Source organism: Heliangelus exortis, chromosome 12 (assembly GCF_036169615.1).
Source record: "Heliangelus exortis chromosome 12, bHelExo1.hap1, whole genome shotgun sequence".
Taxonomy (NCBI): Eukaryota; Metazoa; Chordata; class Aves; order Apodiformes; family Trochilidae; genus Heliangelus; species Heliangelus exortis.
This window is the reverse complement of record NC_092433.1, coordinates 3,493,837-3,518,389: the sequence shown is the minus strand read 5'-3', so window position 1 is coordinate 3,518,389 and position 24,553 is coordinate 3,493,837. Positions and strand designations below refer to the sequence as shown.

General features: G+C 41.0%; 1 protein-coding gene across 9 annotated transcripts in view; it reads left to right on the top strand.

The window, feature by feature from the left end:
• IQSEC1 (IQ motif and Sec7 domain ArfGEF 1) overlaps positions 1–24,553 on the top strand; it is a 326,891-nt gene that overhangs the window by 50,911 nt on the left and 251,427 nt on the right. For all 9 annotated transcript variants that reach the window (XM_071755442.1, XM_071755440.1, XM_071755439.1 and 6 more), the window contains exon 2: positions 19,215–19,244. In XM_071755442.1, the coding sequence (XP_071611543.1) occupies positions 19,215–19,244 (30 nt within the window). The remainder of the gene's footprint in view (positions 1–19,214; positions 19,245–24,553) is intronic.

The following is a 24,553-nucleotide window of genomic DNA, read 5'->3' as shown; positions in this document are numbered from 1 at the left end:
AGGTGACACAGAACAAGAGAAGGCAAGTGACTTGTTTGCTTGTATTTTTCTTGACTCTTCAAGTTACTGTCATCATTATAGTGCTTCAGGGTTTGTGTAATTTTTCTCCAGCAATTAATGGTAATGTTGTTTCAGGTGTTGTACACACAATAGTTGTGTCCCTGCTGGTGCAGCCAACTGGTGTAGCTGCTCTCATCTCTACTGCTCCTCATCTTTGTGCTTTGCTGGGAAAGCCTCAATGGTTTCAGGTTCTCAGCTTTCAAGTGACTTAAAGTGTAGACAAAGCTTCCCACTCAGGATTGTTGGCATTTTTATACCATTTTGCTTCTTCACACCTGAATTTCTTACTGAAGACTTCTCTTTGCATTTCAGTCTGCATTATCTAAAGGTGGATGATAAAGAAATGGAATGTCTCTAGTGATGCCTGATATACTACAGGTTTAAGTTCTTTGTAAACTGGATATTTTCTTAGAAGTTGGAGCTGAGTGTGATTATGTCCAGTAATTCCCTTTTAACCTTCCACTTATTACTGAGAGAGAAGGTGAAAAGGTTCAACACTCCCACATGGAAGTTTCTCTGGACAATGTCCCAGAAAGCAATCCCTAGTAAGTGACACAACAAGTAGTAGCTGTTACCACTTCAAGAAATTGTGGTGTTAACTTATTTTAACTGGATGAGTTAAATATTGGGGTTCTAATGGTGAATATTCTTGCTCTTTGTGTCTCCTGTACATCTGCCCTGTGGAAATTAGTGAATTTATAAGGATTGCTCTCTACCCTAGACATCTCTCAATTCTGCAGAGCTCTCTGGGAAAGGACAGAGACTTGGCCAGACAGAAAAACCAAACTAACTGAGCTGTGGAAGACAGATAAATATAAGCTGTGCCTGACAGTGGAGAAAATCATTTGGGTCAAAGTTAGTATCTATTGTCTAATTAAATTTTCTCAGACCTTAATTCTGTTTTCTAAATAACATTCATCATGTTTGAAGTCTGTATGCTTGACATTTATAAAATAAAGCCCCCCCTTAGCTCTTTCCAGGGCTTTTTGTGTACACTGAAATATTGAGTAATGACAGGTACCTTATTTGCTGTCTCAAGCTTTTGAGCCTGCAGAAGCAAACTGCAGCACTGCTCTAGATGGGCACAAAGGCTTCCATAGTGCTAAGGAAAAGCCTAAATTTCCTGTGGCCTCTCCACATCAAAAGAAGTCTGAAAATACATATTGTTGCAGTTGAAAGATAAGGAAAATTACTTAGTTGGGACTAACGGGTAACATATATTTTGAGGTACTAAAATAAGGCTTTTTGCAGCAAATTTACCTTCAGAGTTAACTTTGCTGCCAAAGATTGGACTTTCTCACTTAGTTTTAGGGTTGAATAGCAGTGTCTTTGAATGATGTGGCTAACAGAAGTGGGACAGTGTTTTAGGGCTGGGCCGAGACTGATTTTGCATTCTGAAAACTTGTCTAGTAGTGTAAACAAGTAGAAAAATTAGAAGTTCTTGCTCTAGTGTGGTGGCCAGCCTGAACTTGTTTTACAAAACAGCTGGGCTGGGTCACATTATCTAAGAGCAAAGCTCTCATAATGAAGTGTACTTAAGAGAAGGGCTCCAAACCCTTAATGCTTTGCCCATGTTCAGAGTGATAGGATTGAGAAGAATGTGTTTCTTCAGTAATAACTCCTTGTTTTTGGGGGCATGTTCTTGGAGAATTCAAAGACTAAGTTTTGATGACAACCGTGGAATAGATTAATTTGTAGTTACGTTGCTTTAATATTGTCTTTGGCCCAACTTACAGCTGATTCTATGGCATGATTCTGTGATTTTGCAAGTGCATTTTTACCTTAACTATGTAGTTCACCCTGAGGATATTAATACTAAAATTGTAGGCTGGATAAAAGTACCATATGGCTAATGAGGGGGAAAAAAAATCATTGTAACTTAATAGTCAACTGAGCCCACTGCATAGGATATTCAGCCCTGTGAAGCTTGGTGCAAATAGCTATAACAAAAATAGCCCATGACAAATTATCTGGATTGCTTATTTTTTCTGGAGCTGGATGACTGGGCTGCTGGCTCACAGCTGCAGCTCTGCTCCTTCTATAGAGGAACTGCAAAATAAACGTGGCAGTGAAAACGTCTCTGTCCCTCTTGCCTTCCCAGGGAGCATGGGGAGGGGATGCTGAGGGATGTTTGCAGGAAGGGAAAGCTATCTCTGCAGTCCAAGGCACATTCCCAGGAAATCTTGGCTTGTGGGCTTGGTGCAGCACACCCAGCCAGCTCGGGATTGAGTTCAACAGAAGTGCTGCTTTGGAACTTGGGTCAGCAATAGAACTGCCTGGGCTTCAGCCTCCTCACTGCAAGTGGTAACAAGAGGAAAGATGATGGTCCTAATGGGTGTAAATCTGTACAGGCTGTGCCTTTCTCTACAGAAGTAACAAGGGGCAGATGTCCCTTAAATCCTGTATTATGGGATTTACTATGATACGATTACATTTAATTGTATTTGAATATTTATAATTCTATTGAAGAAACATATTTCTATGTCAGATGGAAAAAAAAAAATAAAAATCCACAACTAATGGGATCTGCCACTAACTTTTTTCTCATGATAGCTCAAATAATTGTGACAACAAAGATGCAGCAGAAAAGGCTTCAGTTGCCCAAGGGAAGACCAAGCATTTTTTGTGGAACTGGTACATTTTCTACTGATGTTGCCATAGGAATTACCATGTCCTTGCTACTATCATCTCTTGTACCAAAGGTAATATTGCTGTAGTTGTGTGGGAATTACATCTCTTGGTAGAGGCTGTCATACTCTGACTCTGAGAGTCTCTGCTAACCCCTAACTTATCTGGCCAAATTTGCTATCTATATGGTAAGCAGGACAGATTGCAGTACACAGAAACATCCCATCTCTTGCCACCTCCCCACCTCTCTGATTCTGCAGACAAATTTGCTGCCACAGACACATGGCTGCCTATTCTGTGCTAAAACCTGAGAAGCTAGAGCAGAAACTTTGTATGGCTTGCAAATGTACAGCTGCATTTTCAAGCAAAATGTCCTTACCCTGTCCTTGGCCACTGTTCCACAGGGACTGAATACCACATCTGGTTATTGCAGAACCAGAGACTGGGTGAGGACTCTGGAACCATTCAACAGAAGAGCTGCTAAATTAGTTTGGGCTCTCATTGTGCCAGGTAGCAGTGAGCCATCAAAATAATTTCATAAACCAAGGTGACTATTCAAATAGGGCCAGTTGATTTATTGTTTAAGAAAAGGAATCTTAAATTTCAATATGTATGTAAAGAAGCCTCTAGAGTACCATCAATGTTTGATCTTTGAGCTTAACTGTTTCCATGAGTGGAATGTTATTGCTTTGGTAATGTTGGAGTACTGTAAAAATGGGCCAGTGATGGATGAGCATCTGAAAGGATGCTCTTCCCCCAGTCTTACACCTATTGCATATAAACTTATCTTAGTATTCAGATTTGAAGATTTTAAAATTCTTCCATGCTTTGAATGTTGACCCCTTAGAAGATAAACCCTGGATAAGAAATAATGCATTGAGTGCCAGACCAATATTATCATTTTATTTGCTAGTGCCAGTACCACTCATTGGGCATCATTTAAATTTGCTAGCGGCTCAGGCACTGCTAAAAATAAGTTTGATTATAGATGTCTTTAACAACAGCCAAATGAAACCACATTATCATATTCTGAACAGAAGGCACAAAGCCAAATAAGCACTGTCTTTGAAGTTGGCTAAAACCTGCTGTTAGATAGCTGGGGGTGGTTACACACCTGCTCTTTTTCCCTTCCTACCCCCATTTTGTTTGCTTTGAAAACTTTTTCATAGCAGTGTGCTCTTAGCTAAATACAGTGTGTTAGTTGGCTGAGTAAACAGCAGGTCCTGGTTTCTATTAATGATGCACATTACAGAGCAGAAAGAGACTAAAAAGTGGCAGCAGTAGAACTGTTAAAGACAATATTTGGGGCTGGGAATACGATTAGAGGCCTTGAATGCATGTCCATAAATCAAAGGAGATGAGGTTGAGCTGGCTTTGGTGCAGTCAACTTTGAGAACTTAGGTAATGTCCAGAGGTCACCTGGACTTTCTGGCAGTGGGGTGCAGTGAGATTCTTCATTGTTTTGGCACAGCAAGCAAGGGCAAAAGGAGAAAGATAGATAGTGAAGAGGACAAATGACATCTGTTCTGGTGTCTTTGGTTGCATAATACTGAGGTTTAAACATCCTGGAGCTGCAGAGCTCTGCAATGAACACTGCTTTTAAGATGTGAAAATGCAAAGGCAAAATGCATTGGCAGTAAAAATAATATTGAGTGTCACTGTGGGAACAGTCTTACTTGTCATAAAAACTGGGTTTCCATGTCTTACTCCAGAAGGAATATCTAGAGTGATTGCAGGAGGTAGCTCTGTGTGCTTCTCAATCCTGCCATCTGCTCATGGTGCCAAGGGAACAAAAAGCTGTGAGGGATCTGGGGCTTGGGTCCTCTGGGCTGATGTTGACCAGACTCATGCTTAAAGAAGTTCTGCTGGCCCCTGTTCCTGAAAGGAATTGCTGCTTTTTAAACTTCTTTTTGTGGGGTAAAAGGTTCCAAAGTGTTTTTTAGCAGAGGGAATTTACCTCAAAGATACAGAACCATGAACTCTTACTACAGGCAACTGGATATATCCATAATCTGCTTTCACTTAAGGTAGTATCTTCCCAAAACTCAGGATTGAAATATATTGCTGTGAGGAATGAAACAATGTGTGAATTGGCTTTGTAATGTTGTAGGGTTTAAAAACAAGACCAACCAAAAAAAACCCCAAGCCCCTAACAATAACAAAATTCCTCTTAAAACTCATTGATTGTCTAGGTCAGAATAAGCTGCTGGAAAGGCTTCCAGCTCAAGGAAAAAAACACAGTGTCAAGAAGCAACTGGAAACACCAAACAGTGAGCTGGGGGAAGCCATGGAAAGCTGATAGTACAGGGATCTCTCCCAGAGATGTTTGAGTAGCACTTAAAGGGGATAAAAAGGTATTTGAAGTAATGCTTTGAAAAGCTGAATGGATTACTTGTTAAAACTCTTCTTGAAAGTTGTAATCATACTGAGGTTTGCATCTGGGGGGGAGGGAGGGACAGGCTGATTTTAAAAAGAAAAAAAAAAAAATTAAATATCTGAAACAAACTAAATTGATACTGCCACCCCCTCAAACGAAACAGAAACCTCACCAAAAAACTTGTAAGAAGATAAGAACTAGGCTATTTTACTTCATCCAGTGCAAAACAATGTCAAGAAATTGTAACCTCAAGATTATCTCAGGGAGGGCATTTTACACTGAGGAAGGCTCAGTCAATAACCACTGCAGGGCTGGGACAGATGGAATCTGACTAATAGCAAGAAAAGCATCAGCTGTAAGTACAGCCCTTGTAATTGAAAGGGAGGCCTCCAGGCACCTCAAGAGAAGCCAAGAATCCTGTCTAGCAGTGTTTCTCTTCTAGCAGGGCATTTTTAAATTTCTGCATGCAAAGGCTTAATAGTTACAAATCACAGTGCTTTAAAAGATTTAACTGAGTAGATAGATGAAACAAGCTAAGACTTAAATTTTATTCTTTATGTCATCTTTTTAATGATTTATAGTACTAGAATATGCACTTGTTTTTTCTTCATCTTTTCAGGTTTTCTAATTTAGTCTTGGTTGGAGAAAAGGGTTATGTCAGTGGCAAGAAAACCCAGATTGCAATAGGTATAGCCATGCAGCCTCTGAAATCAGGTTGACTTGAGGGGCAAATTAATACAGTCAGTTATTGAAGAATGGTCAGGACTTAAACTTCTAAACAAAAAAGATCAGGAATGTCAAACAGTTCCTGTCATGAGTGGTGACATGTCTCTTCCCAGTGAAAGCCTTGACAAGTCCACTGGGAGCAATTTTATGTCTCCACATGCCAGTGTAGACTCCAAGGTTAATCTACAGGTTAAGTACTTTGTAATGGTTTAATGCTTTTACTTCCATCTGAGTGTGAAATCTAGCTGGGCCTCTAAAAGCACCGTTTTATTTTTTAAAGTGTAACTTTTAATAATGTATCAGTCTTCTAATAACCTGTGTGTGGAATTTAATGTACAGATATCTCTTTTGAAAGAAGATTTGAGATTAATTTAGACTGAACATTTTATCTGTAAAATACTTGCTTTGATTTAAATTGCACAGGGAGGTTTCAGATGCTGGTTTTTAATTTGTTGTTATTGTTGGATCAATGACTGAATTAATTCCTGCGAGGGAAGATTGACACCAGCTACATCTCCAGAAGTTTTATAGTTTCTTCTTTCTCCTTATAGAATAAGTGTAGTGAGATCTTGTCTTAAATGAAAGTGCAGAGATGTAATGGCCTCCCAAGCTTCAGGATTAAAGACATAAATTCCATGTGTAGAATTCTTGTTGAAGTCTTTCTTGGCTGCTCACTCTAATCCACATCTATATCTAAAAGATACTTTGACAGCAGCCCTCTGAAGACTGATAATTTTGTTCAGGGTAATACAAATGCTTGATACAAATGAAAGATGAAGCTTGATTTGATAATTTTCTAAATGTTTATGGCTGATGATTGCATGTTTAGAGGCTAAATAGATGATAGTGTTCTGATGTAGGTATTCTGGAAAGCAGTTAGTTGCCATTAGAGGCTAGGACCTTTATAGGGGAGTATTTTATTGTTGAAAAGTATTTTACTGTTGAAAAGCCATTGAAACTTGCTTTTAACTGCTATTTTAAATGCAAAATAAGAGGATGTACTCTCTAGGTAAACCTCCAGTTTGAAGGAGGTTTTTCTTTCTTTGTTAGGCCTTACCTGTAAACGGAAAGGCAAGCAGAAATGATCTTGTCTAGGCATTTGCTACTTATGGTTACTCATAATTTAAGCTAGAGTAACACCTTATGTAGATATATTCAACACAGAGGAATACCTTTGCTCATAAAGCAAAGGTGGTCACACTATCATTCAGCTTGCTTAGAGATTTCTGATGTGCACTTGTATGTTGCAAATTTCCTATGCAGTTCTTCATTACTTCTGAGGTTATGTTGCATTGTCGCTTCCCCAGCTGTTAAAAAAATTAATTTCACTCTCAGCTGTAAAGAAATATCTTAAATGAACTTTGATTGTGAAGTTAGCAGTTCCTGAACTGTGGTAGGGGTGAAGTCTGCAGGTCAGAGGTGAAATAATGAGCAGTTTGAAAAGGTTCAGCAGCAGAGGGAAAAAATGGAATTGTCTCACTTCTAAAATGCTTAATGTAATAAGAATGAGATGTCCTTCCAATCTGGATTCAAGCAGATGCACTGTTTCATGCTTTGTAATAGCTTTTTTAATAAGCAAGTCCAAATTACAAACAACTGAACAATAAGGGAGGAAAAAACCCAACAGGTAAAATGGTGTTGAGAGATAACAAACCCAAAATATTTTAATCATCTCTTCAGATCCAAGTCTTCATTCTGACTCTAACTTTAAGAACACCCCCTGCTTATCAAAGTAAAATATTGACCTCCCTTCCATATGGCTCTCTGGCAATATTCTTACTTAGATCATGAATTGGCTTCACTTTGGATTCTAATTGCTTAATCTCAGGAGAATGGGGGTATTGGGGCTGGATTTCATGTGAAGCAAGTGGGAACTGCAGAGCCTTTTTAGCAGAGGGACACGTTGTTCCGGAGGCATTAATTTCACAAAAGCCTGACTGCTACCTGCTGCAGGGAAGGATAATGGAAAAACTTTTCTAAACAAAGCTTCTCCACCTCTCCCTGTGTTCTGCTTGGCTGTGTTTTCTGTTCCTGGGATCATTTTCTGTCCTGCTCTGTAGTGCACATAAAGGATTGTGCTGGGAAGGAGCCTGTCTGCCAGGAGTGCTCCTGGCTGGAGATGCTGCTGCTTTTGTGGCACATGCCAGCCTGCCCAGGGACTCAGCACGGGAGCTGCTTTGTAATTTATCCTCTGGCCTAATTGCCTGCCATTCCACAGACGGACAACAAACATAAAAAATTTCTCAGCTGCTTTGTATTTAGGCTGCTGCTCCTTCAGTACTCACGTGCTCCCTGGGAAGAGCTGCTGCACCTTGACTGCATGGAGGTACCAACATCTCCTTTGTGAGCTGCCTGGATGTTGTTGCACCTGTACACTGAGTTTTGTGTTGACAGAAATCACAGAATTTAGGGCTTGGAAAGGACCTTGAGAGATCACACAGTACAACCCCCCTGCCAGAGCAGGGTCACCTCCAGGAGGCGACACAGAACACATCCAGGTTGGGTTTGAATGGCTCCAGGGAAGGAGACTCCACAACCTCCCTGGGCAGCCTGGGCTGGAGCTCCCTCACGCTCACAGTGAAAAAATTTCTCCTCATGTTTATGTGGAACCTCCTATGATCAAGCTTCTATCCCTTGCCTCTTGTCCTGTCTTTGGGCATAACTGAGAAGAGCCTGGCACCATCCTCCTGGCTCTCTGGCTTTATGCATTTATAAACGTGAGTGAGGTCACCCCTCAGTCTCCTCTTCTCCAACCTGCAGAGCCCCAGCTCCCTCAGCCTTTCCTCACCAGGGAGATGCTCCACTCCCTTCAGCACCTTCCTGACTCAGCACTGGACTCTCTCAAGCAGTTCCCTGTCCCCTGAACTGCTGTGTTTACCCCTTTGAGCTCTCTGCAGGGCAGGGGTTGGAGTCAGGGGGTGTGTGTAGGCCGAGGCCCAGAGGCTGCCTGAGGGAGAGATGGAGAGGAGGCTGCTCGTGGTGCAAACTGGTGAGTTTGTGTCCTGCTCCTTGCTTCCAACTATTTGCAGGGATCAAGAGAAAAGCAGAACCTAAATTGCTGAGAAAATGGGCCCGAGCTGAGCAGGGGGAGTGCGGGGAGGAGAGGCACAGCCTGGCTGCTGGCAGGCCCAAAGCAGGCCGTGAGGTGTGACGGGGTGGCTGAGCCATGGGACCCGGCTGGGATTGTCACCAGATCCTGCTCTGACATTGCTGAGAGCTGGATATAGGTGTTTCCTGGAGGGTAGTGGCTGCAGACAACCCAAGAGTGGAAATAGTAAGTTCTTTATGGAGACACTATGCCAGTAGCTGCATGGCCATGGTGTTTCTCAGAGCATGCAGCAAGTTACCTGTGGGACAGAAACATTTCCTGCTGCTCAGGGATGGAGAAACCTCTCTGGCCTGCTTGGGTTTAACAGCGTAGCTTTAAAAGACAAAAATCAGCTGCTGTTGGAGGAAGGGGCAGTTTTTAGTGTTCCTGTCCAGGCTTGCACTTAGAATTGATTTTCTCACCATGGTTACTAGAATTTGTGTGTGTGATAGCTTAGTAAGGACTAAAGAGGATTTGGTAGCCACTGGCACATGAGCAACGTGTTCCAAGAGCTGGCATGGAAAGATGCTTCTTAGGATGGAGATCTTCCCCACATATTTGGGGGCAGGCAGGCAGAAGACTGCACATGGGAGGTCTATATTTAAAAAATGGGCATTGGCAATGTTATGCTCTTAAGATAGCAAAAAATTATTTACTTTATTTAATAGGAGTTGAAGAAAATATGGGACAAATGAATGTGATTAGTTATGTTCTTTGTGAAATACCACGCTGTTTCCATAAACACTGATAATTGATGGTTGCAGGTCTAATATTCAATTTGGTAAACTTATCAAATAGATCCTTTTTAAGAAGTCAGGTGTATGTTGTGCCTTAACACAGAACTCTTTGTTGTAACACCTCCTTCCCCCCTAGCACAGCAGAATTCATTGCAGTGTTTTATATCAGTGTACCTGGGGAGAAGTGCTGTAACCTGGTAATTCTCTGTTTACAAGTAGGTACACTGGGCTGGTCCTACAGGAGCAGTTCCAGCAGCATAACTGACAATTATCTCCCTTGTTTCTATGGGATACAAGGGCAACTGGGCACCCGCTGTCTTTTTTTTTCTTTTGCTCTCTTTTTTTCTTTCTTTTTATCTCTTTTTTTTTTTCTTTCTTTTTCTCCTTTTTTTTTTTTTTTTTCATTTTCTCTTTTTTTTTTTTCATCTTTTTTTTCCTTTTTTTTTCTTTCTTTCAAAAGGGTGCCTGAAAATCCTTCTTGTACAACTTACATTGGATCTTGCAGGTAGTGATTCATGTGTTCACCCTTGAATTAACTTATCTTCATGATGCCATTTCATGTGGGAGCTGGTGTACTTCTGTTCATGACCCATGCTGAGATCCATTAGTCTAAGTTTCAGCCCAAATTTGGTTTGGATATAGATCTGACAAGCATTTGAGCTTTGTGCTGTTTGGGACTTCAACTGAAACTTTTTTGTCAGTTTTGGTTGTGGGAAATCATCTCAACTCTTCCTGCTTTTCTGCAGTCAAAACATATTTGAGCTTTTTTTTTTTTTTTTTTGAGGCTGTGTGTACACAGCAGGTATGGGCAGTAGAGTGGTGCCCAGAGGACTGGTGCATGAAGCATTAAGAATAATGAAGCATAAAGGTTTCCATACATTCATCACAGTATGAAACCAGTGTTAAGAAACATGGGATGCTATCAAATATATTTTTTTCCTGTGTTTCAAAGTGACAAATAGTCTTGAGGCCTTAGCATGAGGTTGGTACCATTATAATGATAATAATAGCAACCTTGCAGTATCTGAAGGGGCTACAGAAGGCTGGAGATTGGCTCTTTGCAAGGGCCTGGACTGATAGGGGCAATGGTTTTGAATTAGAGAAGGGCAGGTTTAGATTGGATGTTAGGAAAAAATTTCTTTACAATGAGGGTAGTGGAAGAATGGAAGAGGTTGCCCAGGGAGGTGGTTGAGGCCTCATCCCTGGAGATATTCAAGGTGAGGCTTGAGGAGGCTCTGAGCACCCTGATATGGGTGAGGGTGTCCCTGCTGACTGCTGGGGGTTGGACTGGATGAGCTTCAGAGGTCCCTCCCAACCCAAGTTACTCTATGATTCTGTAAGTCCCATGGATTTTTTTGGAAGGCCATGCATCCTGTCATGGGTGTGGTTTAATGGTGTTGAGGACAAGGTGTCTCCTCACTCGGACATGAGAAGCAATGTAACAAGACAAGAAATAATGGACTGTGTTGCAAAAAAGATTCCTGGTGTGCTAGAGGCAATGCAAAGCTGTACATCTGGTAAGAATATAATGAATAGAATATACATGGATGTTACTGACAGTGCATTCATGAACTTCTGCGATACAGTTCCATCAAACACTGAGGGATCTCAGCTGTTACTGGTTCCTCTGTTTTGTTTCTCTCCTGTAGCAGAACAACCACCCTCCTGCAAGTACTGGACTGGGATAAGTGTAATCCAGTAGAGCTGATGTTTAGTAATCAGAGGTACAGCTCTGCATTATTCACCCACTGCTGCTAACACAGAGAAATTCAAAATTCATATCTGCTGTGGAGCAGGAGGAGAATTTATCCGTATTAGAAGCTCATTGTTTATTATAATACACATGGTATGGTACAAAATATAGATTTTAATTTTTTTATTAGAAATTGGAGAGAGTATTTTTGAAAATTGCTTCCACCGTGGATTGAGTCTTGCTTAAGAGCAAGAACAGAAAAGTGAAACAGCTGGTCTGATTTTAACATAGGGTGTTTGCTACAGAATATGTGAGTAGTGCACTCCTGTCTATTTTTTTGTTATAAACAGCAGAACTTTTCTGACAGAAATGCTCCAGCAGTACTCACATCTTTGGAACCCTGACACTCAGCTTCTGGTATAGGGGCAGAATCTTCTCCTGAAGCTCTCACTGCCCTTGCTGGGATGGTTCCATGGTGACATTTTTCACTAACTGCATGGGAAAGAGACACACATGCAGCTTCTAACTTTCCAGTGGAAGAACTGGAGGTGGATCTTAGGACAGCATCCTAGGGATCATCTCCTGCCTTGTAGGCTGTGATCCCACTACCAAAGTGTGGAAGGAGTCAGCCTTCAAATATTCCAACATCAGGGACTTGGATTTTACCATAGTGCAATTTTGTTCCACCCTTTTCACTTAACAGGATTTACCAGACTTGCTTGTTAGTGGGGCAGCAGTGAGTCTGAAGGCTTTCAGGCAGCAGTTGTAAAGACTATCTAAAATACCTGAGGTGAAGTGTTACAGCTCTTAGTCTTCCTGTAATTGGGGAAAAAAAAAAAAAAAAAGTGAAGCATCTCATAAATGTTGACCCTTTCAAGCTGACTTGGCTGCTTGGGGTGCAGGAATCTCAATTATGGAGCCCATCCATGACTGATGTAATAGTTTTCTAGCCAGGCAGGTGTGGTCCAGGCTGGTTAGTTCACAGCATCTTTGGATCATCCAGAGACATGAGCTGGCCTGGCTGGAGCTTATGGCTGCTTGTCAAAAGGACCTGCATCCAAAATAGTATCTCCTTCCCACGGGCTACAAGGCAAAGAGGAATAAATGATTATTCCTCTCATTTCAGCTCTGAGTCAGCTTTCAGCTGGTGATTTTTGGCTGTTTCAACTGGCATGACCAGTTTTGTTTCCTGGACTCAGAGGTGTACAAATATTGCTGGGTCAGCCTTTTGTAGCTCCCTAGCTGAACTCCCCTGTGGACATGGTTCTCTTTCTAAGAGGTCCAGCTCTCCCCTTATGCTTCAAGGAGTTCCAGTGATAGCCAGAGACTTGTGAAATGAAGGTTGCTGCAGGCCAGGAATCTGCTCTTGTTGAGCTCTGGTTCTGCATTTCCCAACATGTGTAGTAAAAACATCATATGGTTACTGACCCCATCATTCCAGTGGTACTGAAGCAGCTGTGATGCTGGTTACCTGCTGGGCCTGTCCAGTGCCAGATTTTACTCATTTTACATATGCTGATGGATTAGTGTCCCACATGGGTTTCAGCAGCAGGCAGGAGAGGTTTGTAAGCTGATTACTCCCGAATAAAAGGCTGGATCAAAGCAAAACTGGGATGATGCATGAACAGATGGAGAGAGGAACCAGTAAGGGGAAGGTGAGCAGTTTCTTACCTCCAGCTGAACCACAGCTTCTTGGGATGAAGCCTTAGAGGCAGGGGCTGGCTTTCTGATCAGTAGGACCAGAAAAAGAGGTGGAGGAAAGACTTCACCAGGAGCCACTGGGTTCCTGGTAGTGTGTCCAGTGGTGCCAGAGCATGCAGCTCTGCTTTTAGTGAGGGATTCTGGATGTGTTGGTCACTGCTAGCTGCTTCCTGTTCAATTCCCAAAGCCTTTAGGATGGAAGAGATGGATGCAGAGATGCTATTGCAACTTCTTTTGCCTTTTAGTAAGAGATTCCACAGGCAATATGTGCAATTGTTATTTGGTTGGTGAAGGAGCATCAGCAGACAAAGATGTGGTGCCAGCTCTGAAGGTTTTTTGTTACATGCCAGTCCTTAGTGTGCTGAGTTATCACTAGGTCAAACTCTTTATGTTCATGAAAATCAAAACTTCACACCTTTCTCTTCTATTAAGTAAATATTGGTTCTGGTGTGTGACATTGGAGCACTTCTAGCAGTTTAAATCCGGGAAAAAAAATCACATCAGTGGGACATTGATCTCTTTCTGTTACTTTTTTATGCTTTTTCCTATTTTCAGTGTGTAGGTGACTTGAGTTGCTAAGCACAGCTCTAGTGAAGTACTGAGAAATCCTTGTGTGGCATTGCAGTAGGGAAGGTCTCCCCACAATATTTTTTCTTTTGACACCTTTAAGCTTACCTTTATTCTGACTTCCCACATCTCTTTGATTGCTCATTACTAACAGCATCTGTTCCTAACCCTGATGTGCATCAGGGGGCACTTGTCAGGTGAAATATTCCAAAAGAAAACTTTTTCTTCTGTAGAAAGTTGTTAAGAGATGCTGTCCAGAGCAGTGCAGAATCGGATGGCAATGCTGTATGCAAGGTGGCCATTAGATTTCCTCACAATGGAAAAGAACAAAAAGACTATTAGACATCACTGTTCTCAAATTAGCCATGAAAATAGCAGTTTTCCTACTGAGCAAGATAGTGGGTTTTGTCACAGTAGTAAATCAAAATGCAATGCAGTGACCGTACTTCTGTAATTGATTTATTCTTTTAATTAGTGCTGTGATGGGCAGGCCCAAGAGCATGGTTTTGCACCAAGTGCTCCTTCCTTCATTCCATTATGCATAACAGCAGAATCCTGCTGCAAGGGCTGTAATTAGTGGTGAAAATGAATAATTTTTCTCATCCTGAAACTTACCTTGCTAAAATGCTACTGACTGGCTTTGCTGTATTTAATACTCTATCGCTTCTTTCAAGAGTCTTCAGCCCAATGGGATTCTTTTGACCCTGTTTGATACACAGACTCCAGGAAAACAACCCCTCTGGGGGAAGGCAAATCCCCATCCCTCATCTGTGTGCTGCCATGCACCTTGTGCTGTACTTTGCTGCTTCTCTCCTCTGCTGAGCAGGAGGGGAAGGGCACAGCCCCCAGGGAGCTTGGGCATCCCCAGGCCCCCTGGTTGTGCAGCAAGCAAAGCCACTCTCTTGACTCTTGGAATAAGAGCATTTCTTTACTTAGCAGAGTAGTATTGCACATCTGTTATGGTCCACAGGGGAACATAAGATCATTCAGACACAGTAGACTGAAATAGAAATCCTAGAAAGCTTGATTAGCCCTAAGGTGGGGCTGAAAGTTTCCTGGCAACATCTACCTGGTGGATGTTTTTTTGGTTTTTTTAATTGCTACTCATGACATAAACCCATAGAAACTTTATCCTGAAATGTGCTAATGCCTACATGTGATACAAGTAATATTGTTTATAGCACCAGTAATGAATTCTCCCTGAAGTTTTTTTCCTTGAAAAGTAGTATGTTCATCTGCATTACAGATGCTGGAGCCTTAATACACTTCAACAGAACAGCCAGTAACAGGTGTGGGTTTCTGTCTTGAGGCAAGTTCTGTGCTCAGAGCAAGGCCTAATCAAATGTATTGATTCTGGTATTGCTTTAGAAAAGTTTTGTTCAATCTTTTCCCTTTCAAAAAAGAAATAGTGCTCTTTAATATATGGTTACTTGTCCCTGTGGTAAGTCTCCTGAAATAAAATTAGTTCTTGTGTCTTGCAAGAGGATGTATTTCAGATGGAGTATGATATTTCAGCGTGGCAGTCTGACATGGGTTATAAACCTTGGCTTTTACCCAGTTCTTTGGTTTGTGCTGGGATTGAAAGCTCTGAATGGGTGAGGAGAGGTGGCTTGGCTTACTGCACATGGCTGGGGGGAGGCTCAGAAGCTCTTGGTAGAGCCCTGTGCACTTGTGGACTTTTTACAGGCAGGTTTCAGTCCTGCTCTTGTCTGGTTTTCTGCCCTGCCACATAAAGCAAAATTTGTCATCCTGAACATGAATCCTAAACAAACAGAGTTTTAAAACTGTTGGTTTTACTTTCTTAGTAATCTGTTTTTATAGAACATTGTCATAACTCCTCATTGCCCAAGTAAAGTAGCTGCCAAGCTTGGAATTGTTGCAGGGGTAGTTGTGTACATCATCTATATAATATGCCATAATGATCATGAACAATATTTTATTTTGAACATAATTATTTTCATGAGTCAGATGGAAAGCTGGTCCTGAAGATGCTTGTGGAAGCAGCTTTGCATTGTGCTGCTTCACTTTTAAGTATGGCTTTGGCTGTAAACAACAAAAGAGATGACATGAGAATTTCAGCTTGTTTATTGTTACTTTAAGAGGGGGGAATAAGGGAGAGAATTGAACATTTCCTGCTGGGCTGAATCAAAGACTTGCTAAAGTCCTGTGAGGACAAGTCACTGACTGAGCTCTGCCTCTGTAGCTGGGGTTTGGGGCCCTGCTCTCACCTCAGAGAACAGGAGACTTGCTGGTTGGAAGAGGCACCTCTCCCATTGCCAAGCTGAATGGCATTTCTCTCATGCTTTTCTCAAAAATTTCTCCAAAACTCTGGTATCCCTGTAAATTGCCTTCAATTTTTATGAGCTGACAGCATCCCACCAAGACTGGTTTGTTGAAAAGCTTCCAACCGAGTCACGAATGAGAAGCCAAGATACTTGGTTTGTCATTTTCCTGCTTGGTGTGTTCCCAGGAGGGTGGTGGGGACTGTCTCTTGGGGCTGCAAAGCAAAAGGCAGTGAGTCATTTGGGTGATGGAGATGTTCCCTGGAATCTGGTTTTCCCAGATGTGGACTGACAGATGGGAGGTGATGGCAGTGTTTCATTGAGACTTAAAATAATTCAGGGTTTTTTTTATTGCTTTGGCTTAAGGACTGGGGTTTGTTTGGTTTCTGGATCAAGGTTTATTATGATGGTACATGTTCCTCTTGGCCTCTCTGCTTGCAATGGAATAACAGTAAACACTGCTATTAGCAAAGTCATTTCTGCTTCTGTTTACTCTAAGTTTTAAGAATGATGTGTTTAGCTGCATTTCCTACTGAGAATGAAGTTCGTGGGGTCAGGAAGAAGACAAACTTCTATTTCAGTGGGATGTATAGGTTCTTATTTAGTTGTACTCAAGATGAAATATTGGAAACCAGCCAGAGATAAGAGGAGAAGTCTTAGAGAAAGCTGCACAGCACTTACCACATCACTTACATAACTTACATATCTAAATGGAATTAATTGGGTTTAAAATAAAATATTGTAGCACAGAATAAATTATATATGGTTTAGCCCCTTCTTCTTTAAGAAATAATATATATTGCCAGATATATTTTCATCTTTCTCCTTGTTTCAGCAGTGATGGTTTAATTTCTTTTGCCTGGGTGAAAAGGAAACAAAATAATACAGAGCTCCTTGGCATGTGGTTACAGTATAAGCAGAAACCTTAAATATTGATCCAAAGCTCTACCTTTTAAAGAATGTTTAAAGAAAACCTAATGCTTTATTTTGAACTACAAGCAGTACTTTGTTTCAGCAGCATCTTCATTCAGCCCTGCAAGCCAAGTGTTCATTCCCCAAGTAAAATTCAGCATCAGTGAATAACTCTTCAAAATTTACTGGAGTAAATCTTAGCCTTGAAAATGCAAATTTAGCAGTTGAAAAACTAAGCACCTTTTATTACCTTTGGAGATCCTAAAAGTAGAAGGGCTGATGGTCCCATTTCCCCCATTTTTGGTGTCCTGGAGCTGGGGGAGCCCTTGGATCCAGGCTGGGAGCAGCTTGCCAGGGCCCAGCCCTACCCTGCAACTGTCTGAGCCTGCTGAAGGTTCTGGTGAGCTGATGGAGAGGTGGGGAGGTATCAGTTAGGCACTTGTCTCATTTATTTTTTCATTACTCAAGGGGATGCATAGGTGAGTTCATTTTTCTTCCTTCCCTTGTGGTCCTGTAACTTCCAGGTCTAAGGTAATCATGCAGAAAAAGCTGATTTGTTTAAAGTTCTCTTTTGTGTATCAGAATATGTAAGTGTATCTAAAAACCTAACAACTTAATGCAACCAGACAGGCCTTAAAAAATGAAGCATTAATGCTGTGTCAGCTTTGAATCTGATGCTAGAATTTAGCTTTGTGCCAATCATTTCTGGTGTCTCTGTTCTGGTCCACTTTGTGTGCATTCAGAGCTGTGTGAGGATGGGTGTCAGACTGCTTGTGCCAGGAGGGCAGGGTGCCAGGGGGGAAATGCAGACCACTTCTCATTTCTCACATATGTTCATTTATTTTGGATAAAATCAAGTACTACAGCTGGAAGTAAAGCCATTTGCTATCAGGCCTTCATTAGCAGGGACTGACAAAATGTCGTCTCTTAAATATATGTTTTAGAGCCCTCTGGGTGTAGTTTTGGGGGGTTGTTTCTCCATTCTCTGTTGGTTTATAAAATCTTTTCCATATGCAATAAAATCCATCTATTGGTAACAGTGATGGCATTAATACCCATTTTCTGGGAGCTCACTCAGAGCTGTGGGGCTCTTGGTAGGGGTGGGCTGGCTTGTGCTTTTACAGTCATCCTTTGAGCTTGAAAATAAAGATAATGTTGCAGTGTGTAATGAATAGAGGGGAGAAAAAAATGTCAATTTTTTTTACCTATACTTAAAATAGGTTGAGTAGATTGTGATCACTGAATATGAATAGTGTTTGCTTGTTGGCAATAGACTTATGGAACTTTTAATAGCCATAAGTTTTTCTTCTGCCTTTGGCATAATACACAAGATGTCAGTTGAAATTAGTGTGGTAAGAAGTAGGTCTTTATTTTTATTTTTCAATCAAACTAGGGAAGGTTCTTTAGTTCCTAAAGAAAAACCTTTGCTTTTATTTTGAGTAGGTGAGTTTGGTTCCAGTTTATTGTCCCTTATGTGCTAGAGTTTGCAAGTAAATATTGGTTGCCTTTTTACTTGGGTCCCTGTTCAGATTGAGATGGAATGGGTGTTTGGAGGCTGTTTTGCTCTGGAATCTCTTGCTTTGCTGTATTTAAGGTTTCTGTAGCACTGGGGCTGGATTGGTTTTGGGGTAGGAAAGGAAAAGAATTGGCCAGATGGTCAAATGTGTTCTGGATTTTGTTTGTTCATGAACTCTTGGGAGTGTTAACCTTCTGTTTCTCTTTGGAGAAGGAAACATTGTTGGTATGAATGACATAAATTTGTTTATTTCAAAAATGTTGGGGACAGGGAGAGGCTTCGTTCCAGTTTTGAATGATAAAATTTTCACCTTGAGAAAAATATGCCCTGTGGAAGCTTCTGTAACATCAGGATACATCTAATTTGTTTTTGCACAATTACAAAATTCAGCCAAGCATGGTTTTTAAATATTTGAAAATGTTTTTATTTCCAAGCCTTAGCCCTTTCTGAGTAGTGCCTAATAACTCTGGGGATAAGGTTCCTAAAAGTATTTGCCTATGAACTTTTCACCTAAAGGTTCAAGAAAACCTACAAAAAGAATAAAAGGTAGAAGCTGATCTGCTTCTAGAATGTCAGAGCCTGGTGTTATTCACTTGCAAACATGGAACATAAATCCTGTGTTATCCCATGTTTACAGAAGGTCTTCCTGGAGGGTTGGGAGAGTGTCAGCATGTATTTTGTATTTTACTATTGCACTTCCTGATTTCAGCTGTTAACTGGTTTTAAACTTCCAGTAGGTTTATTCTAAACCTAAGTAGATTGGTTTCTTTTTTAAATGTTGCATTAGTAGGGAAAATACAAGCAGCTTTAGGAAAACTAACTGAAACACAAAGAGAGAATGAATCAGAAGGTCTACTATTTTTAGACTACTTGACTTATAAATGCTAATATTAATTTTGTCCTAACAATTTGTTTATTACTTTGCAGGTCTGAAGGTGAAAGCTCAAGAAGTCTCAGGTATGTGCACACTGTATTTTTGCTGTCTTGATAAAGCATAACTTTATTTTAAAGCATTAAATAGAAACAGATTTATTTAGTGCCTTTTTTTTTTTTTTAAATTGGTTCTACTTAGCATGCCATTTGTGTTTTAAATAAAAGATCTTCTACCTTAGAGAAGTTCAGCAATAGATAACATGACATTTCCTGAACACTTCTATCTTCAATATGGTTAAAGACTTGTATCTTACTTTTGGTAATTGCAAAAAATCATTTATAGAGAGTTTCAATTGTTTCAGCTGTTGCATTGGCCAAGCTGTGAGCCAGCTGCCTGCCAGTTTTTGTGGGCAAAACCTGTGTTGGGGAGAAGTTCATGTGCTTGTTTCTTGGAGTCTGCTCTTCTGTAGGTGACAGTGAGACTCCATTGAGTTGTTATTTCAGTACTCAGTATGCACTTGGATTCAGAGAATTTAGACAATGTAATCACCAGTTCTTTTCATTTAGTATTTTATATTAATTTAGTAATATATTTTAGTATTATATTTTATATTTATTTAATATTTTATACTCGGTACCTCAAGGTACAAAGTAAGTTTTTTAAAACTTACTTTGGAAATGTGGCTGTGTGAGTCAAACTTACAGAGCTTGTGAAAGTTCTCTGAACAGGACTGAAATAGTTTCTAAGTACATTCTTGAATCCAAATGTGTTTCACTTCCATTAGACTGTTACAATTAAGCAGACAGCTTGATTCTCAAGGAGTGTGACCACTGATCAATTATAACAAGGTCTGAAATATTTGCAATATTTCATGACCATGCAAATGTTTGCAATATTTGACCATGATGCCCTGCAACTCATTTTGGGCATTGTCAGGACTCTGCATCTAAAGATATTGTGGTCTATTTTTTAAAAAATAAAGTAAAAAGGGGCGTTGACCTGAAACTAAACTTGTGTTGAAGAAGTTGATGGCATATTTGAATACACAGCAACTGAACTGAGCTAAATCACCAGCTGCCCTATATAAGATTGTAGTAAGGTGCCTGCATGTTATTCCTTGGCTTGTTTTAACTCCCAGTAGAGTTGCTGATGTGCTGGCAAGCTGGGGAAGGGCTGGTGCTGATCTGCAAACTACCTGGCATGAGCATTTACAGCACTGGAACTGAGGTGACATTTCAGCCTCTCATGATCCTTGGTGGGAGCTGCTGAGGCTCCTGTAGGTTTGGGATGTTCAGGTGGGGCCGTGGGGCCTCCCTGCTGCTGGTGAGAGTGGGGTTCATCTGCTAGAGACCTCATTTCAGATTTTTGAAGTAGTGCACAGGCCCAGCTGAAAGCTGGTTACTTCAGATCTGGTTTGGGTGCTATCAGAAAATGAAACATTAATAAAACTCTGGCCCTTGCTCCTAGCACACATCCGAATAATCTGGGATTACTTCATTTCAGGGGCATATGTTATTTGAGTGAGCAGCTAAGGCACTGGGCTGCCAGACTGCTGGAGTAATGGTAGTAAGTCCTGCCAGATAATTTCTACACCTTAAAGGAAGGCTCAGCTCAGAGCTGGTGTGTCTGGAGGAGCTGGCAGTCCAGCACGGGGCATTTTTCTGCTGTATCCAGGCTGCAGGGCTGGGAGGTGGAACTCAGCAGCATGTGTTCTCTGCAGGCAATCAGCATGAGTCTTGGAAGGCTGATATAATCTTCTGTTTGGAGGCTGTTCACTGAATTAATTTTGTTATTCAGCATGAACTGGAGTTACTCCAAGACAGTTCCAGACTTCTATGATAGCCTAAAATTAGGCTAACAGATGAGTGCTGGAGCAGGCAACTCAAGCAGGAGGCAGAGCTACAAACCTCTCCAAGTGCTCCTTCAGTCCTGCCCTTCCATCCTCTCTCTTGAACTGTCTTCAGAGCAGAGGTAGAGTGTCACAAATAATGGGCTTTTGTTTCCTCCTGCCTAAAATCCTGGTCAGTTTGCTCTTTAGTTACGTCTAAGTAGCTTCTTTACCTTGTGGTTAATTTGCTTCATATTATTTGCTTTTATTTCTGGCAAATGAAGATGAAATGCAATCATGACAAATTGAATTATGAGGTCAGTCTAGGGGAGAGTGCTTAAACTCTGAAGAAATCATCATTCCTGCTCACAAAAATATCACCAAAACACCTCCAAATTAGTATGCTGAGCATCCTGTGCCAGTGTCTTCTGCCAAACTGTTCAGCTGAATCCATGAAATAGTCCAGTAAGGAGCTGCAAGGAGGTGAGAAGCCAGGAATAAATGCCCTGTCTCAGCATTAACTGGACAGATACCATCTTGACTGAGATGAGTTAAAGGCTTCAGTTTGCAGTTAATAAGCTAAAGTATCAGTATGGATTGTAATGCTGGGCTCTAACTAGCATTAGCACTTAAGTTAAAGGGATTATTCAAAATAAATTCTGAGATGTAACCATTTTTTACCTCTTTACTGTCAGACAGTTGTTTGGAGATCAGATGGCTGATAGTCTGACGTATTTCTCAGTCTCTAGAAACCTATATCCTCAATTATCTCAACCTGAATGGCAGATCAGTGGCTTGTGACATCAAAGCAAGATGATTTCTCTCATGTCCAATGCCACAGAGATATCAGGTGAGGCAGTGCAGTGATTCCCTTTTCTCTTTGCATTCCTAGCAGCTGCAGAGAGAGGAGCAGCTCAGTGTCTTGCTCTCAGTGTGGGTCAGAGCTGGTGCTGGAGTGCCATGGGCATGGACTCTGGAGAGCAGGGATGCTCTTGCTCTGGCCAGCCCCAGCTTGCTGCTTTTTTTTTTGCTTTTTTGCTTTTTTTTTTTTTTTTTTGCTTGGTTTGTCTCTGCCTTCCCTCCCTCCCCCCCTAGAGCTGTGGTACACAGCTGGGGCCACAGGAGCCTGGTGCCAAACTGGTTGGTGTGGGTGGGACTGGGAAACCCAGGGGCAGCTCAGTCTCACACAGCTGAGTGAGTGTAATCAGAGTCTGGACCAAGACTTGTTTTGGAATAGCTGTTTTTTCTCCTTCTGGAATGGAATATCTAGTGCAAGTCATGCCCAATTTTATACTGTTGCTCAAAGTTACTGCCTTGTTGGATTTGTTTTCAGTAGCTTTAAAGCTGCATCCCATGTCATAGGGATGAAAATACAGACAGAAGATGTTTTGAAGTGTTCTAAAATGCAATGAACACTGAATCTAACTATGCAGAGATGAGCTCAATGCAGGAAAGCAATAGGATTCTAGGTATCACCAACAATGAAACATAATTTTTTTTTTTTCTTGGCTTTCTCATTGTGACAAAAAATAATAAATTATCCTTTCTCTTGTGCAAGCCCTTAAAATTCTTCCTGCCCCTAATATTGTTGTGTTGTAATAAACTAGCATCAGTTTTCTTTTGGTGAAGGCCATGTAATTTTCATGCCTAGATATTTTCTAAATCTATTAAAAGTGATAAATTGCTTTGAACATTTTGCATTCTCGGATGTAATGAGCACATGAACAGTGTGAGCTATGAAATTGTCAGTGCAATGGTCCTTTTTAATTAGCTGTCTTTATTCACATATTTTCAATAGAAAATGCAATTTGTTTCATGAGCAATTTTAATATTTAGCAGTATGACCTGACAGCTACAGATAAGGATGTATAGATGTGGTATAATCTATCATATCAAAGTTTGCAAGGATGCAGTGTCTCAAGGTTTGGTAACTAGATATTCCTCTTGCCTCTACTATGGACTTTGTGTGCTTAATGAATCCAAGACAAAAGGACAGAGGGTTCAAGCAGTGTGTGAGGTACAGAGGGACTCAGATCAGTAACCTCCAAAACCTGCCCAGAAACAACACCTCGATTCTGTTCCTTCTGTTTGTAGAATTCCAGACTGGTTTGGGACCTGCCCATGCAGGGACACCTCCCACTGGACCAGGTTGCTCAAGACTGGTTTAAAGGCATAGGATTTCATTAACCATTTCCCCAAATATTCCTTTTTTTTTTTTTTTTGCCAGTAAAGTAGTTGAGATGGAATACATTTGAGTAAGCTGCTCATCATAAGCACCCCTGCCCTCCTCTGCAGCCCTTGACCCCACAGCCCTTCTCTGCAGTCAGAACTTCATCTGCTGGCAGACCACTGCAGTTGACCTGTCCTCTTTTTGGGGTTTTTTTTTTTTTGTTCCTTCCCAGCTGCATGCTACAGGAGAAATGAAGTGCAAAGTGGGGTAAGCTGCAAGTGACAATGCTGCATAAAAGCAAGAGCTTCGTGGGGTTCCAGAACTGAGAGAGGCCAAGGCTACTGGCAAGAAGTGTGATGTCCTGTGAATACCCATGGAATTTAAGAAATAGGTGAATGGAGAGGGGGGAGCTTGGAGGATAGCTTAAAAAAAAAGAAAACCCAAGGGCAGTTGAAATAGCTGTGGAGAAAAGACAAGTCTGAGACTAATTCTCAGTATGTAAATAGATGGAGGATGTGGAAGGTTTTGTGCCTGTTGAGGGGGATGCAAAAAAACTAATTATTTGTAAAGAAGTACATTAGATTAAACAGGGAAGTAATTGTCTGATTTACTTCAGGAAAGAATTGTAGGCTCTCAGTGTGATTCTGGGTGGGAGGGATGGCTCTTAAACAGATCTTAGCAAACATCAGGAACTGGGCCAGGGAGAATGGGGAGCAGGGAGCAAAGTTGTGTTGGTTTTCTTTTTGTTTTACCCCAGTAAATCTATTTTAATGGTGTGACTCAGCTTCCTCTCCTAGAGCCTGCAAAGTACAGGTTTGGGGAAATTAAAGACAGGCTGTACAACTAATTTTCCACTTCAAGTGTATTGCTTTGCAATAGGAACAGCTACATGTAAAGTGGGCCTTTTCTGAATGGTTTTAATCAGTCCATGAAGAGTTTTCTGCAGCTCTTAACCAGTCCTTAAAATGTGTAAAATCACCATTTGATATTAGTTTAAAAAAAAAAAAAATCCTGCAATAGATTTCAACATAAATATCAGGTGACCCTCTACAATTGAGTGGAGTGGGTTGAGTTTCCAGAAATAATATACATGGAAACACCTTTTAGTATCTGAGCTAGCTGTGGAGCTGCCAGTGGCTTTAAAAGTACATAACCTCAGTCTGAATTTCAGCATGAGAGGACAGCAGTACAGCCATCAGGTTTTCCAAACTGTATCTATGTCATCTTATTGTAAAATAAGATTGGCAGAACATATTCTTATTTCTTAAAGATCTATCATCCTGTGCAATTCACAATCACATGGCAAGTGTGTGTAACATACATGCAGTGTGTGTAACATACATGCAGTGTGTGTAACATACATGCAGTGTGTGTAACATACATGCAGTGTGTGT